We start from the raw sequence: 11,139 nt of genomic DNA on the forward strand, positions 1-11,139 counted from the left end.
GATGAAAAGGCTACCTTTTTGGTGCCGTTTATTCTCTCTGAAGGCACTACTGACTACTGCTCAGGAATATATGAGCACAGGCATAGGATATGCACAAGGTAGAGAGTGGAAATGTCGTACCCACTGATGTGAACTCGTCTAGCACATCATAGTAGTAGGCTCCACATTTGAATCAGTCAAGTTAAAATAGGCAAAAGCTTTTGGTCAAACTTGGTGTTCAGTTATGATGTGCACCAGCAAGCATTCGGTTTTCTGCTAGTTGGTTCCAAATTTTTCCTTAGGTTATCCTGTGTTGTTTTAAGCACCTTTACGTGCTTTAGCTATTTGTCTTGTCTTGTCATAGATGCATGCACAGGCGGAAGAGCATTAAGCATTAGATAGTCAGGAGTAGAAAAATGCAATTACCGGAGGCATTTGATCTTAGAAGCGTGCTCGAAAACATTATTATAATGTTCCAAAACTGACTTTATTGCTCCTGAGCTGCTTCAAAATGCTTGAGCCTGCTTCCACCCCTGTGAAATGCACCAAGTGTAAAACTGACTATTTTTTGTGTGTGTGTGTGCCTGTTGAACTTCACAAGTTTGAACTTGGTTTAGTAACTTTGCTTTGTGCATGATACAGTCAAATCTCGATATAACGAATCCCGCGGGACCGCGAAAAATCTGCGATTATAAGCCAGTGGTCAAACCTAGGTATGAAAATGACGTACCTTGGCAGTAGGCACGTGTGTAGACAGGCAAAACCTCAAGTGAAAAGGTTGCACTAATTCCAAAGCTGATTTATTTGAAGAAATCCATTATTTTCTTCTGCCGCGTGCAGCAAACACGACCGCGCACTACATTACACTGATTACACCACTACAGCACATACACCTTCCGCTTTCCGTAACACCTCATCGCGTGCGTGATTGCACTGAGCGATGAAAGTACGGACTTTGTCCATGTGCAAAAAGAAAAAAAAAAAAGAAACATCGGATGACCCCATCTTCATTGCTCCCTGACCTTTGAAAATCTTGTCTCGGTCTTTCATAATGATCGCGGCAGTCGATGGGGCAATGCTAGCTGTCTGTAGAGGCCGAATCGCTTTTCCCTGCGTCGATTTCTTGCAGTGAAAGCAGCTGCGTTCATATCTTCTTGGCACTTCGCTGGCTAATATCATCGCCAATCTCGCACAAACTTCGCAATAAGATAATCAGCGGCAAAAAAAAAAAAAAAAGAAAATACCGTCCCGCACGCACGAACGCACGAACGACCGAGTCGCGTACGGCACACAACACAGGAAGAAAAAAAACGCAGGCAGCTAGGCCTGCTGGCTACTGCGTAATAAACCATAGCTTCATGGTGGCGCTAGGAGCTGGTCCTAGATGTCCTGATGATGATAGCTACAGCCCATGGACCATACACACAAAAACGGCGGTTTCTATTTCGTTTCACGGGAGAGTTGCAAGCTGCGGTGCTGTTAATTTTAGCCAAATTCGTAATACTGATGTTCCAAAATTATAGAACAAGAAATAAAATACGTTTGTTATTCTGAAATATACGCTATTTTGAAATTCGTAATTCTGAAATAGTTTTACATTGAAAACATGGCAAATCTGCCGGGGATTCTTAAAAAATTTGTTAATTTGAAAAGTTCTTTAATGTGGTGTTCGTAGTAACGAGATTTCACTGTATTTTGCATACATTGTGAATGATGGCTGATGGCAGCTTGACATTCCAGATGGTGTGTGCTGTAATTAGGTTATATATTTTCTAGTTTTAATTGATAGACAATGATAAACAGCCACTGTTAAAAGAGTATACACACCAAATTTTGGCTGCATTCTTCTCTTTGTTGATGATATGCAAGGCATTGCTGTGTGTTAATCACCATGTGGTTTTTGCCTATTGCAGTGAAACCTCGTTATAACGAACAGTTAAAAAATCGGAAAATAGTTCGCTCTATCCATAATTCGTAATATAAAATTTCGTAGAAAATACATGCAAGAGCAGCAAAATTCAATCGGAGAAGGCACAGCAACTCTGAGGGTGCCTACTTGGGTCACGTCCATTTATTTATGTACAAAGAACTGCGTTATCACGGCCTGCTTTTTTGTGTTGATCGCATTCCGTATCACGCCCTGTTCCACAGTTTGCAAACACTCAACAAGAGCAAACCCACTGCTCTCAATAGCATTGCAGTGGCGGCGCATTGAATCCAATGCAGCAAGCGCCTCTTGGGAAGTCTGAATCTTCTCATCGTCTACAGGGTCAGCCTGAGCTTCGTCTGAGGGATGTTCAGAAACTTCCACAGCGATTTCGGCGTCCGTCAGTACAGCCGTGGTCGCCGCGATGTCGTAACCGCCTACAAAGTCCTTTACAGTCATTGTTGCGGGCATTTCACCAACAAAACACTAAAATCGCTTCAGGCTCATCGAGCTCGCGGAGCTCTGCTTCTGCTTCGTCGGGATTGTCCCCATCGTCAATTGATGCACGGGCCTCTGCTGGAACAAAACCTGCGTGCCGAAAGCAGTTGGCAATCGTTTCGCCTTTCATTCTGTCCCATGCCACTTTAATGCTCCCAGCAAGTTGATCTTCAAGTCCTGCTTCATAAGAAGCGTCACGAGAAGAGTGTCAATCAGTCTCCTCTTGTAAACTGCCTTGAAAGCCCTGATTTTATCTTGAGCTTGGTCTTTAACGTCAGTGCTGCTCTTTTTTTCACGTTCACCGCCATCACAGCACTGCGCACACCTGTGCACCACACTCGACACGAAGGCCACGCCGCGATGCCGCTGCTAACACTGAAACCAAAAGACGCAAAAACCAAAAAGGCAAAAGCAACATTCGAACGCGCCGCTGCCGGTGCTGCTGAAGCGGCGCTGTCAGCGATTGTGAAATGCGAACGATTTTTTATAGCCTCCGAGATCACTTCTGAGAGCACAAACAGGCACGCAGGGGTGATCTCGGAGGCCATGGATTTCCTTGTCTGTCAACTCCCAATGCCGTCGTGGCATCTGTGGTGCTGTCAGCGCCTGCGAGGTAGTCTTGAACGTTTGCTGCGCCGCACAACACACATGTAGTGCAACGAAGCCTGCCTCCTGCTATTAAAGTGAGGTAGTGCTTGGCGTCGCGAAGTTCGTAATATCCGTTTTATGCCGAACCGCGTTCACTATGGGAAGTTAAAATACATGTGTTTGACAAAATAATTTCAGAAGAGTTCGATATATTCAATAATTCGTTGTATGTGTGTTCGTTATATCGAGGTTTGACTGTAGTATTTGGCGTCGCGAAGTTCGTAATATCCGTTTTATGCCGAACCGCGTTCGCTATGGGAAGTTAAAAATACATGTGTTTGACAAAAGTATTTTAGAAGAGTTTGATATATTCAATAATTTGTTATATGCATGTTCGTTCCAACTCGAGACACCGTTTCTAAATGTTTTTTTTTTTACGTCACTGTAATGTTTAATGTGGAGTTGATAAATTTAATCCGGATAGAAAATGTTGGTGAGCATTTAGTCACTCCGGCTTCTATTGGGGATGTAATTTGCTGTGCTTGTATCTCAAAAGGATTGGCACAAATCTTTTCTGGATTTTTGTGAAAGGAAAAATTTGCTGCTGAAGTTTGGTTGCTGAAGTAAAGCTGCAAAGAAACAAAATTTTATTTGCTACAGCTAGCTTGCTGACTGAGAAAGGCTCTGCCAAATTGCCACTGATGTTTCTTCTTTACAACAGCATGCATTGAATATTGCGCAAAAATAGCATAGAAAAGACGGGTGAGTACTAAGGTAAGGCTCTGATAAACTTTTGTTGCCCCCAGACGGCTTCCCAGTACAGAGTGATGAAGTTCATCTGCAAGCTTGAAGAAGAAGGAGCGCTCGAGTTGAAATAAACGAAGACCTTTTCCAAGCAATGGACGCACTCCTGGCTGTCTCTCCACTCCTCAGTGTGCCCTGTTTTGTTACGTCCTTTTGTAGCAACCGTTTACTTCACCCTAATTTCTATAAAGTTTTACACCTCACAGCTGCTCGGAGGGGAACCTCTTGTAATTGTTGCCTTGATTGGCATTCACTATATTTGTATCTGTATGTGTATGAATAGGGGATTCTACAGCAGATTGGGGCATCTGCCATGATTTATTTGTACATTTCCTTTTTATACAGCCTTTATTTTTTTCCAACTGTTTAGAAGTTTTTCTGAACTGAAGCAGAGCAAAGCATTGTTATTTATGTTGTTTTGAGTTAGTGATGTTTTAAAGTGCACTTTCTCTACAAGTTGCATCTTTTTGGTATTGTCTTTTGTGATATAATATAGGTAAAAGGCTTGTACTGTCTCAAGGCAGTTGTCCCTGTTTTAACCTTCAGTTCAGTTGTAGTGAGTGATTGGGAAAAGGCTGACTTTTCCTTGCCTGTGTGTTTCATCTGTCCAGACAATCTGACTGGACAATCTGAGAAGATATTAATATAATTTTGATATCCTTTCATGCAAAGTTCACTGAAGTGTACGTGAGTTTTATTGAACTGCTGTAGGACATGCTATACTGCAAAATGTGTAATCTACATGCAGACGTTGTTTAATATTTAATTGAGTCATGGCTGTGGTTGTTTGATTCTTTCATGTAGCATTTGCTGGAGCATCGAAATCTGGTATACTAAAATAGTGAATGGCTGTTAGATATATTATTACTATGTCGACTGAACATAAGTCAAACTATGTTTTGCTGCTTTGCATTTTATTAGGGTTTTCAGCCTTTTTTTTTCTAATTTTCCAGAGAAATTATATTTGAAGTTAGTTAAGGTAATTGTTGTGCGTGTGCTTCAGTGCAGTTACATTCCTCATTTACTTGTGATGTCAAAGCCAAAGCATCATAAGTTGTTGAAAATTGCAGTCAACTTGTGTCTGTGTATATTATTGAATACCAATGTCATCCCCCCCCCCCCCTTTTCTTTTTTTTTTTTTCATGAAAGAAACCTCAGATGATGAAATACTAGTTGCAGTGTTGTCTGTGATGGTAGTGTTGTGCTACTACAGAGACTTTGCTTGCTCTTCTTTCACAATTTTAATTTGTACATTTTCTAGTCCTTGTGCAAGATCTTAGGGCTAGCCTTTCTGTTTCCCTCAAGCAATGGTTTTTTAGTGACTGCCTTGTCTCTTTCTTTTATCACATCGATAGCAAAGGCTTCCACTGCGGACTTTAATGCAATACCACCTTAAACAAGCTGTGCTTATGCATCTTCTTATAATATTGTTTTTTCAGAGTAAATCTCTGCTTTGATTTGTTACATATAATCTCAATTTCTGGCTGTTGCGATCATGGGGATGCACCTTGATTTTTTTTCTTATACTTGAACAGTGAAGGCCAGCAAGAATGTTCGTTTGCTAATTAATATATATATGAATATTTTGTTACAGGTCTGGAATATAAATGTACGGTAATTTTTGAAAGTGAGAAATCCTTTAATAGTTCATGCAGCTAAAGAGAAAGAAGCTTTGCTTGCTGATCAGTTAAATTATCTTGTGCATGCTTGATGTTCCAGCTGGGCACTTTAGACATGCTTGGCACATATGAACTGATATTGGTGTGCGTAGATTAGTTTCTTTTCTTCTTGGGTATCAATGTTCACTTTAAAATGAAGCTTGTGTACACGTAATCCAAGCATGTTTGCACACAAAAGTTATTCTTCACTTATACCAGCAGAGAGGGGACCAGAGCCACTTGATATTATTGGTTAAGAAGGTGTGTTCTGAATTCATAGTCTTATTTTTAAGGTGAAATTTGTTTACTACTTCATTCAGTGTTTCTGGAATAGTGGAAATCAGTTGCCTTTCTTCAATGAGAAGCTGTTACACGAGGGATTAAATTGCAAGCTTTAAGTGTTCAAAGCATATTTGCTTGTGGTGGTTCTGGTGCCTGTTAATAATAGCTTGTTGTAGTAACATAGCTAGAAGCCAAACTTTCTCGAAATGTATCACTGTGCCTCCAAGCAAGTAGCAGAAAGCTTGTGTGAAGTAGTTCAAGTGTCAGCTCTGCTACAAACATTCGTCCTTGTAGTTATTTCAGTGCTGTCACCGGTTCTTGCTCTGACCTATCTTGTTCTTATCAACACAAAAATATGTAATCTTGAATCTGTCATCGACCTACACGTAGTATGCATTGTTGGCAGTAATAGACCCGAAATGACTTTTTTTGTGTGTGTGGCTGCCCAAGATATGCTTTCAGTGATTATTCAGAGGTCTGTCACAAGCTCTTGTTAAACTGTTGCCAGTAAATCTCATGAGGTTGCTGAATGTTGTGTATATGATTATTTCAGTAGCAAATATTTTGGTTTTGTATGTTTGGAGCAAGTAATTTAACTTGCTTCATTTCATGTTTACAAGCCTGGTGTTGATCGTAAGTAGAAGCAGCGTGATAAACAGGGACAGAAAAGGAACACACAAATGTCAGAACTGGAAGACTTTGATTGGCTGGTGTTGATGATGTGTGTTATCGCTACAGTCTTTTGATGTGTATTACGAGCCATTAAAATTGCCATTAATCCTTTAACTCCCAAATTAACTCATAAAAATGTTCCAGGATCAGCATATTTTTTAAAGTATCATTTTTATCTGTATAATAATAACAATAACAATAATGTCATTATGGTCATGAAAATGTATTACTTCACTGGTTCGGGATAAGAAGTAAATTAAAAAGAAAAAGGAGAAAAAGCTGCTCTTGAGGGGGTCATGGTGCATGCGGATACTTTCGGTTGTCTGCTTTCTCTCATGCATGAATATCGCATACGCAGTCAGAATAGTGGTCTGAAACATAATCTAGATTGTCAGCAACACCGCTATTAGAACTGTGCCGAAAACTTTGCTCTCAGGGCATTGCAATCAGCGGCATTCTTCTCATTGTCATTAGGCATTGTCAGGCCTAGAACACATGCTAAAAGTGCTAAACGCGGTTTTGCATGTACAGTGGTGAGTAGCCTTGTCTAGAGCGTGCCAATGGCACTCTGCGGAGCAAGTTAGCGCCATCTAACGTTAAGCTCTGTGTTTGAGTTTTGTGTCCCGTGTGCATGTGGGGCAAATCAAAGGGGTGCCAGCTCATCGCTTCCTTGTCCAGCCACCACCTTGTTAGTAGTACCTTTCGCCTGCATTTGTGAGGCTATGATGATCGCTAGGGCGTTGCGATGCCGCTGTGTTTCTCGAGTGTAATGGGACAGTCAGGCAAGCAAGTGTGAGTGATAGGGGATTAACACTCGTTCCTGCATGCTTAATGCCCACCGCCCCTGCAATTTCGCTTGGAGGAAGTAAAGTTTCTAGATTGGTACTGTACGTATGCCAAATGTGGTGTCCCTTGTAGCTGATAACCCAGTACAAAGACACGCCATTAAACAATACGCCTGCAATGCATGGTGCATGGTGGTAACCTTATGCAGAGAATAAAAAAACAGATACCAAACAACCAAACCGAATTCTCGCTCTTATCCTGGTGCGTTTTTGAAATGCACGATCATCCGCTAACACTTGCACTTGCTTTTGAACAGTGTGATTGCTCGATATCACTTGCACTTGCTTGTGTAGCTGCTTCGTGATTCGTTCAAAATGCGTTTGTTTTCCGGTCGCTGTTGCATATTAATCACATACCTGCCGGCATGAAGCACAAGCACTGAGTGCAAATGAGGCCGAGAACCCATACTCGGGAACTGCTTTATTTCGGCCATGCATGCGCATGGGACGCATAACTCAAATCCAGGTCTTAGCGGTAAAAAAACGTGCTCTTAAATATTTGCTGTTTTGGGCTGCACATTTTCACCAAGTTTCATTGACATCTGCCAAGTAGAAACATTACAATTATTTTTTTTTTTTGAGAGATAGAATGCACTCACCACCGAAAGCGCCTATGAATGCTGACTTTAAGACGCATCCTCATAACGGGCAGGAAACTGAACGCGGAATGTATTCCCAAGTTAGAATGCTTGTTTTTCGTGCTCTCTAGCTAAAAAGGGCCTGCTGTCGGGAGTACAGCAGACAACTAAAAAGAAAAACAGAAAGAACATGCAAATTTTGGATCGTGGAAATCCACCGAAACCGAAGAGAAGCTTGGATTGAGTAAAATGCCGCACGTAACCTTAGAACGCTGTTTTCTCACCACTGAGAGCCCGGGTAACCAAAGTACTCGATAAGCTGCAGAGATATGGAGCCCGGACGAAGAGGCACGCCCAGCAAATGAATGAAAAAACATTTTTATATACATGGAGGGTATGGCAGCGCTCCTAAGGGGCCACCCCTTACAATTTATAGGGGGGCTCCCTCTTAAGGGAGCCCATTGGCGTCGGCCGCGGCCAAAGCCCGCTCGACCAAGGCTCGTTGCGCCGTCAGGCCAGAGCAGCCGAGCAGGACCACCTCCCATATTCTCCCAGGTAGGGTTCTATAGGGGGGATAGATTGGGGGTATTTTGACATGCCCACACCATGTGGAAAATGTCCGAGGACTTTTCCTCAGAGTGCTGGCATTTCCTCATGCATGTGGGGTCAAACTATTTTAGTACTGCCGGGCACAAATGCATCAAAATGTGTTGTTGGGCGAGTTGGTGACTGATCATGGTAGAAGAAAATAGCGCAGGAGACGGGACAAGGAAGAAAACACGAGCACCGACTAACAACTGAATGTGTTTAAAGCGTGGACGTATGAGTACACTGAGCGAGATGCGCAGGAAGGAAACCATAACGTCAACACGAAAAATTGCCATGCTCATCGCTAATTGAGTTAAGATAGGCAAGCTCCCGTTGAAAGTCGAGCTAGTTGGTCAGACGACATGATGCACCACGCAGCATTGTCCTTGTTTATGTGTATGTGTGTATTGTGTGCCTCTACTGTGTTTCGTCGCCTACGCTGCTGGCATATAGGCAAGCTCGGGGTGCGACAACGAAACAGGAGATATGCTTGCGCATGAAGCCCGCTCTGCGGGCGATGATAAGAGCTTCAAAGATTTTCCTTATACGTTTTTCAGGGTAGCATTTTAGAATAGTGCACTGTTCAAAAAGCGGAACGCGATTTACAATGCAGCGCCAAGTTGACGTTGAGTTGAGGCCCTTCTTCTTTTTCCTTCCTGCGCATCTGTCGCCCAGTGTATTCATACGCTCACGCTTTGAATACATTCAGTTGTTAGTCGGAGCTCGTGTTGTCTACTTCCAATTGTTCTCCTGCGCTGTTTTTTTCTACCATAGGCACAGTAAAGTTTTGATGTAAAGGCGAAGGACTCCTCCGCCTTTGTGAGGCCCTTGCAGGAGATTGAATGGCTGGGTTGGTAGAACTGAATTTTTTTTTTTTTTTAAGTTGAAGAGGTATTGGGTTCGGAGTCCAGATCGGTGGGGGATGAGCTTGGTACTCCGAAAGTGAGCGCGTGGGCGGCGGCGTCGGTCGTTTCGTTTCCCTCGAGGCCAGTGTGAGCTGGAGAATCGTTCGAAGCGCAGGGGCACCGAAATTATAATGGCTGTTTCGCATTTTTTTTCTGGCGAGGTACGATATGTGCCCCTGCATGATATTGTGGCAATCACCCCTTGAGTCTGTGGTGATGACCCGTGAATCCTGATCTGCGGAGGCTAGCGCGATGGCAAGGAACCAAAGAAAGCATTTCACGAGCGCAGTCAAGGGCGCTGGGCAGCTGTAAATCTGAAATAAAAAAGAAAAGGCAACTCGAAGCAATCGCCACAGAGCAGTTTCGTGGCCCAACGTATGCACCAAGCCACCTTGATTTATTAATTTAGGTCCTAAATTTGAATAGCATGTTCTGAAATCTATGGACTCAATTTTCTCAGTTTGCACATTTTGCAAAAGAAAAAACTACCATTTACAATCTGTTTAGGCGAACGCTGCTTTCAGGGTGGTTTCTAGACTAAAATTTTGTTGGGAATAAGATAAGGTACTTTTTGTATTCCTATAAGAAGAAAAAAAGTCAATATTAGTATATAATGACACCAGAAAAATGAAATTCGTTTTTAAAGTGCTCAGATGTTTACAAAAATGTCATAAAGAACCCGAAATTGGCCTTACCCCGCACAATTAACTACCTAGAATCGAAGTAAAATGGTTTGTACATCTTCGAGATTTTTGAAATAATAGTTTTCTTAAGCTAATAATTACTCATGACAGCTACAGCTTTTATTCTCTTTGTGATAACAGTTCAAAAGTTGACCCTTTAGCCCCGCATCCCCCTTAATAACGGCAGTCGGCGGAGACCAATTTAATGCCCACTCTGGCCGACATCAGATCTTAGCAACCATGCACCCGCACCCATGTCAACGAAATGAGCATGTTTTAAATAGGGACAGATCATAAAGTTTAATTAATTTTACAACGGGTGCCTTACGTTTTTCCTAGCACTGTCAATAACACTTGCTGAATTGCATTTTTTATTCTTCCTTTGTTCCCCTGAAAAATAATTTGTTCTCGACTCCTTCACGTGCTATCTGAATGTAACTGCTCCACGCAGAAACAATCCTGCGACATCGGCGGCTGTAACTTTACATTATATTCCAGTGATCGCATTGTAGAACTTCTGCGATCGGCAAGTAAGTTTTCAAACGTCCAGAAGTTCACAGTTTCAGAAAACGGTCGCAATAGTTTATTTACTATTCGAGAACATCAACTTCACTCACTTCTGCTGCTGCCAGACTACCCAAAATGCCGTCCGATATTGCTGTTTGGTTTCAAGTTAACAAAAAGCTGAAATTTTTTCAGAGCGTAAGTCCTGACCATGCAGTTACACCAACGAATAGGTGCTGATAATGTATGAGCGTTCAGTTTTAGAGCGCAGCTCTTCGGCACCCATTCCTGCGTTTCGCGTCGTCGTCGCCGTCGGCGTTGTCCCTCGTAACCAGCTCCGCAGCCGGGGCAGTGCGCTTTCCTGCCGCCACCGTTCGCCGCTGCGTGTACCCCCCCTCTTCCGCCCCTTTCTGCGTGGCGGCGACGGTGTTCTTCGGTTGCCGAAGCGCCGGCTCGGCATCAGCGGATCATGGTGCGTGCATCCCAAGCTGAAACGCAGAGCCACGTTGACTTGACTGGCTAGCGGCGTCAGCGGCATCAATCAGGATCGCTGCTATTTCTTCGCCGCTCAATGTTCCTACGGGTCCACGCGCTGCCTCTCTCGACCTCCCGATTACTTAATTGCTCT

At 42.9% G+C, this 11,139-nt stretch overlaps 1 protein-coding gene across 1 annotated transcript in view; it reads left to right on the forward strand.

The window, feature by feature from the left end:
• Positions 1-6,269, forward strand: part of LOC146205999 (vesicle-fusing ATPase 1-like) — a 67,324-nt gene extending 61,055 nt beyond the window's left edge. The window contains exon 21 of the mRNA XM_084590637.1: positions 3,799-6,269. Within this exon, the coding sequence (XP_084446763.1) occupies positions 3,799-3,870 (72 nt within the window). The 3' untranslated portion in view covers positions 3,871-6,269. The remainder of the gene's footprint in view (positions 1-3,798) is intronic.
• Positions 6,270-11,139: the final 4,870 nt, after the last annotated feature.

This window comes from Amblyomma maculatum, chromosome 1, assembly GCF_055883805.1.
Source record: "Amblyomma maculatum isolate TAMU_Amacu chromosome 1, ASM5588380v1, whole genome shotgun sequence".
Lineage (NCBI taxonomy): Eukaryota > Metazoa > Arthropoda > Arachnida > Ixodida > Ixodidae > Amblyomma > Amblyomma maculatum.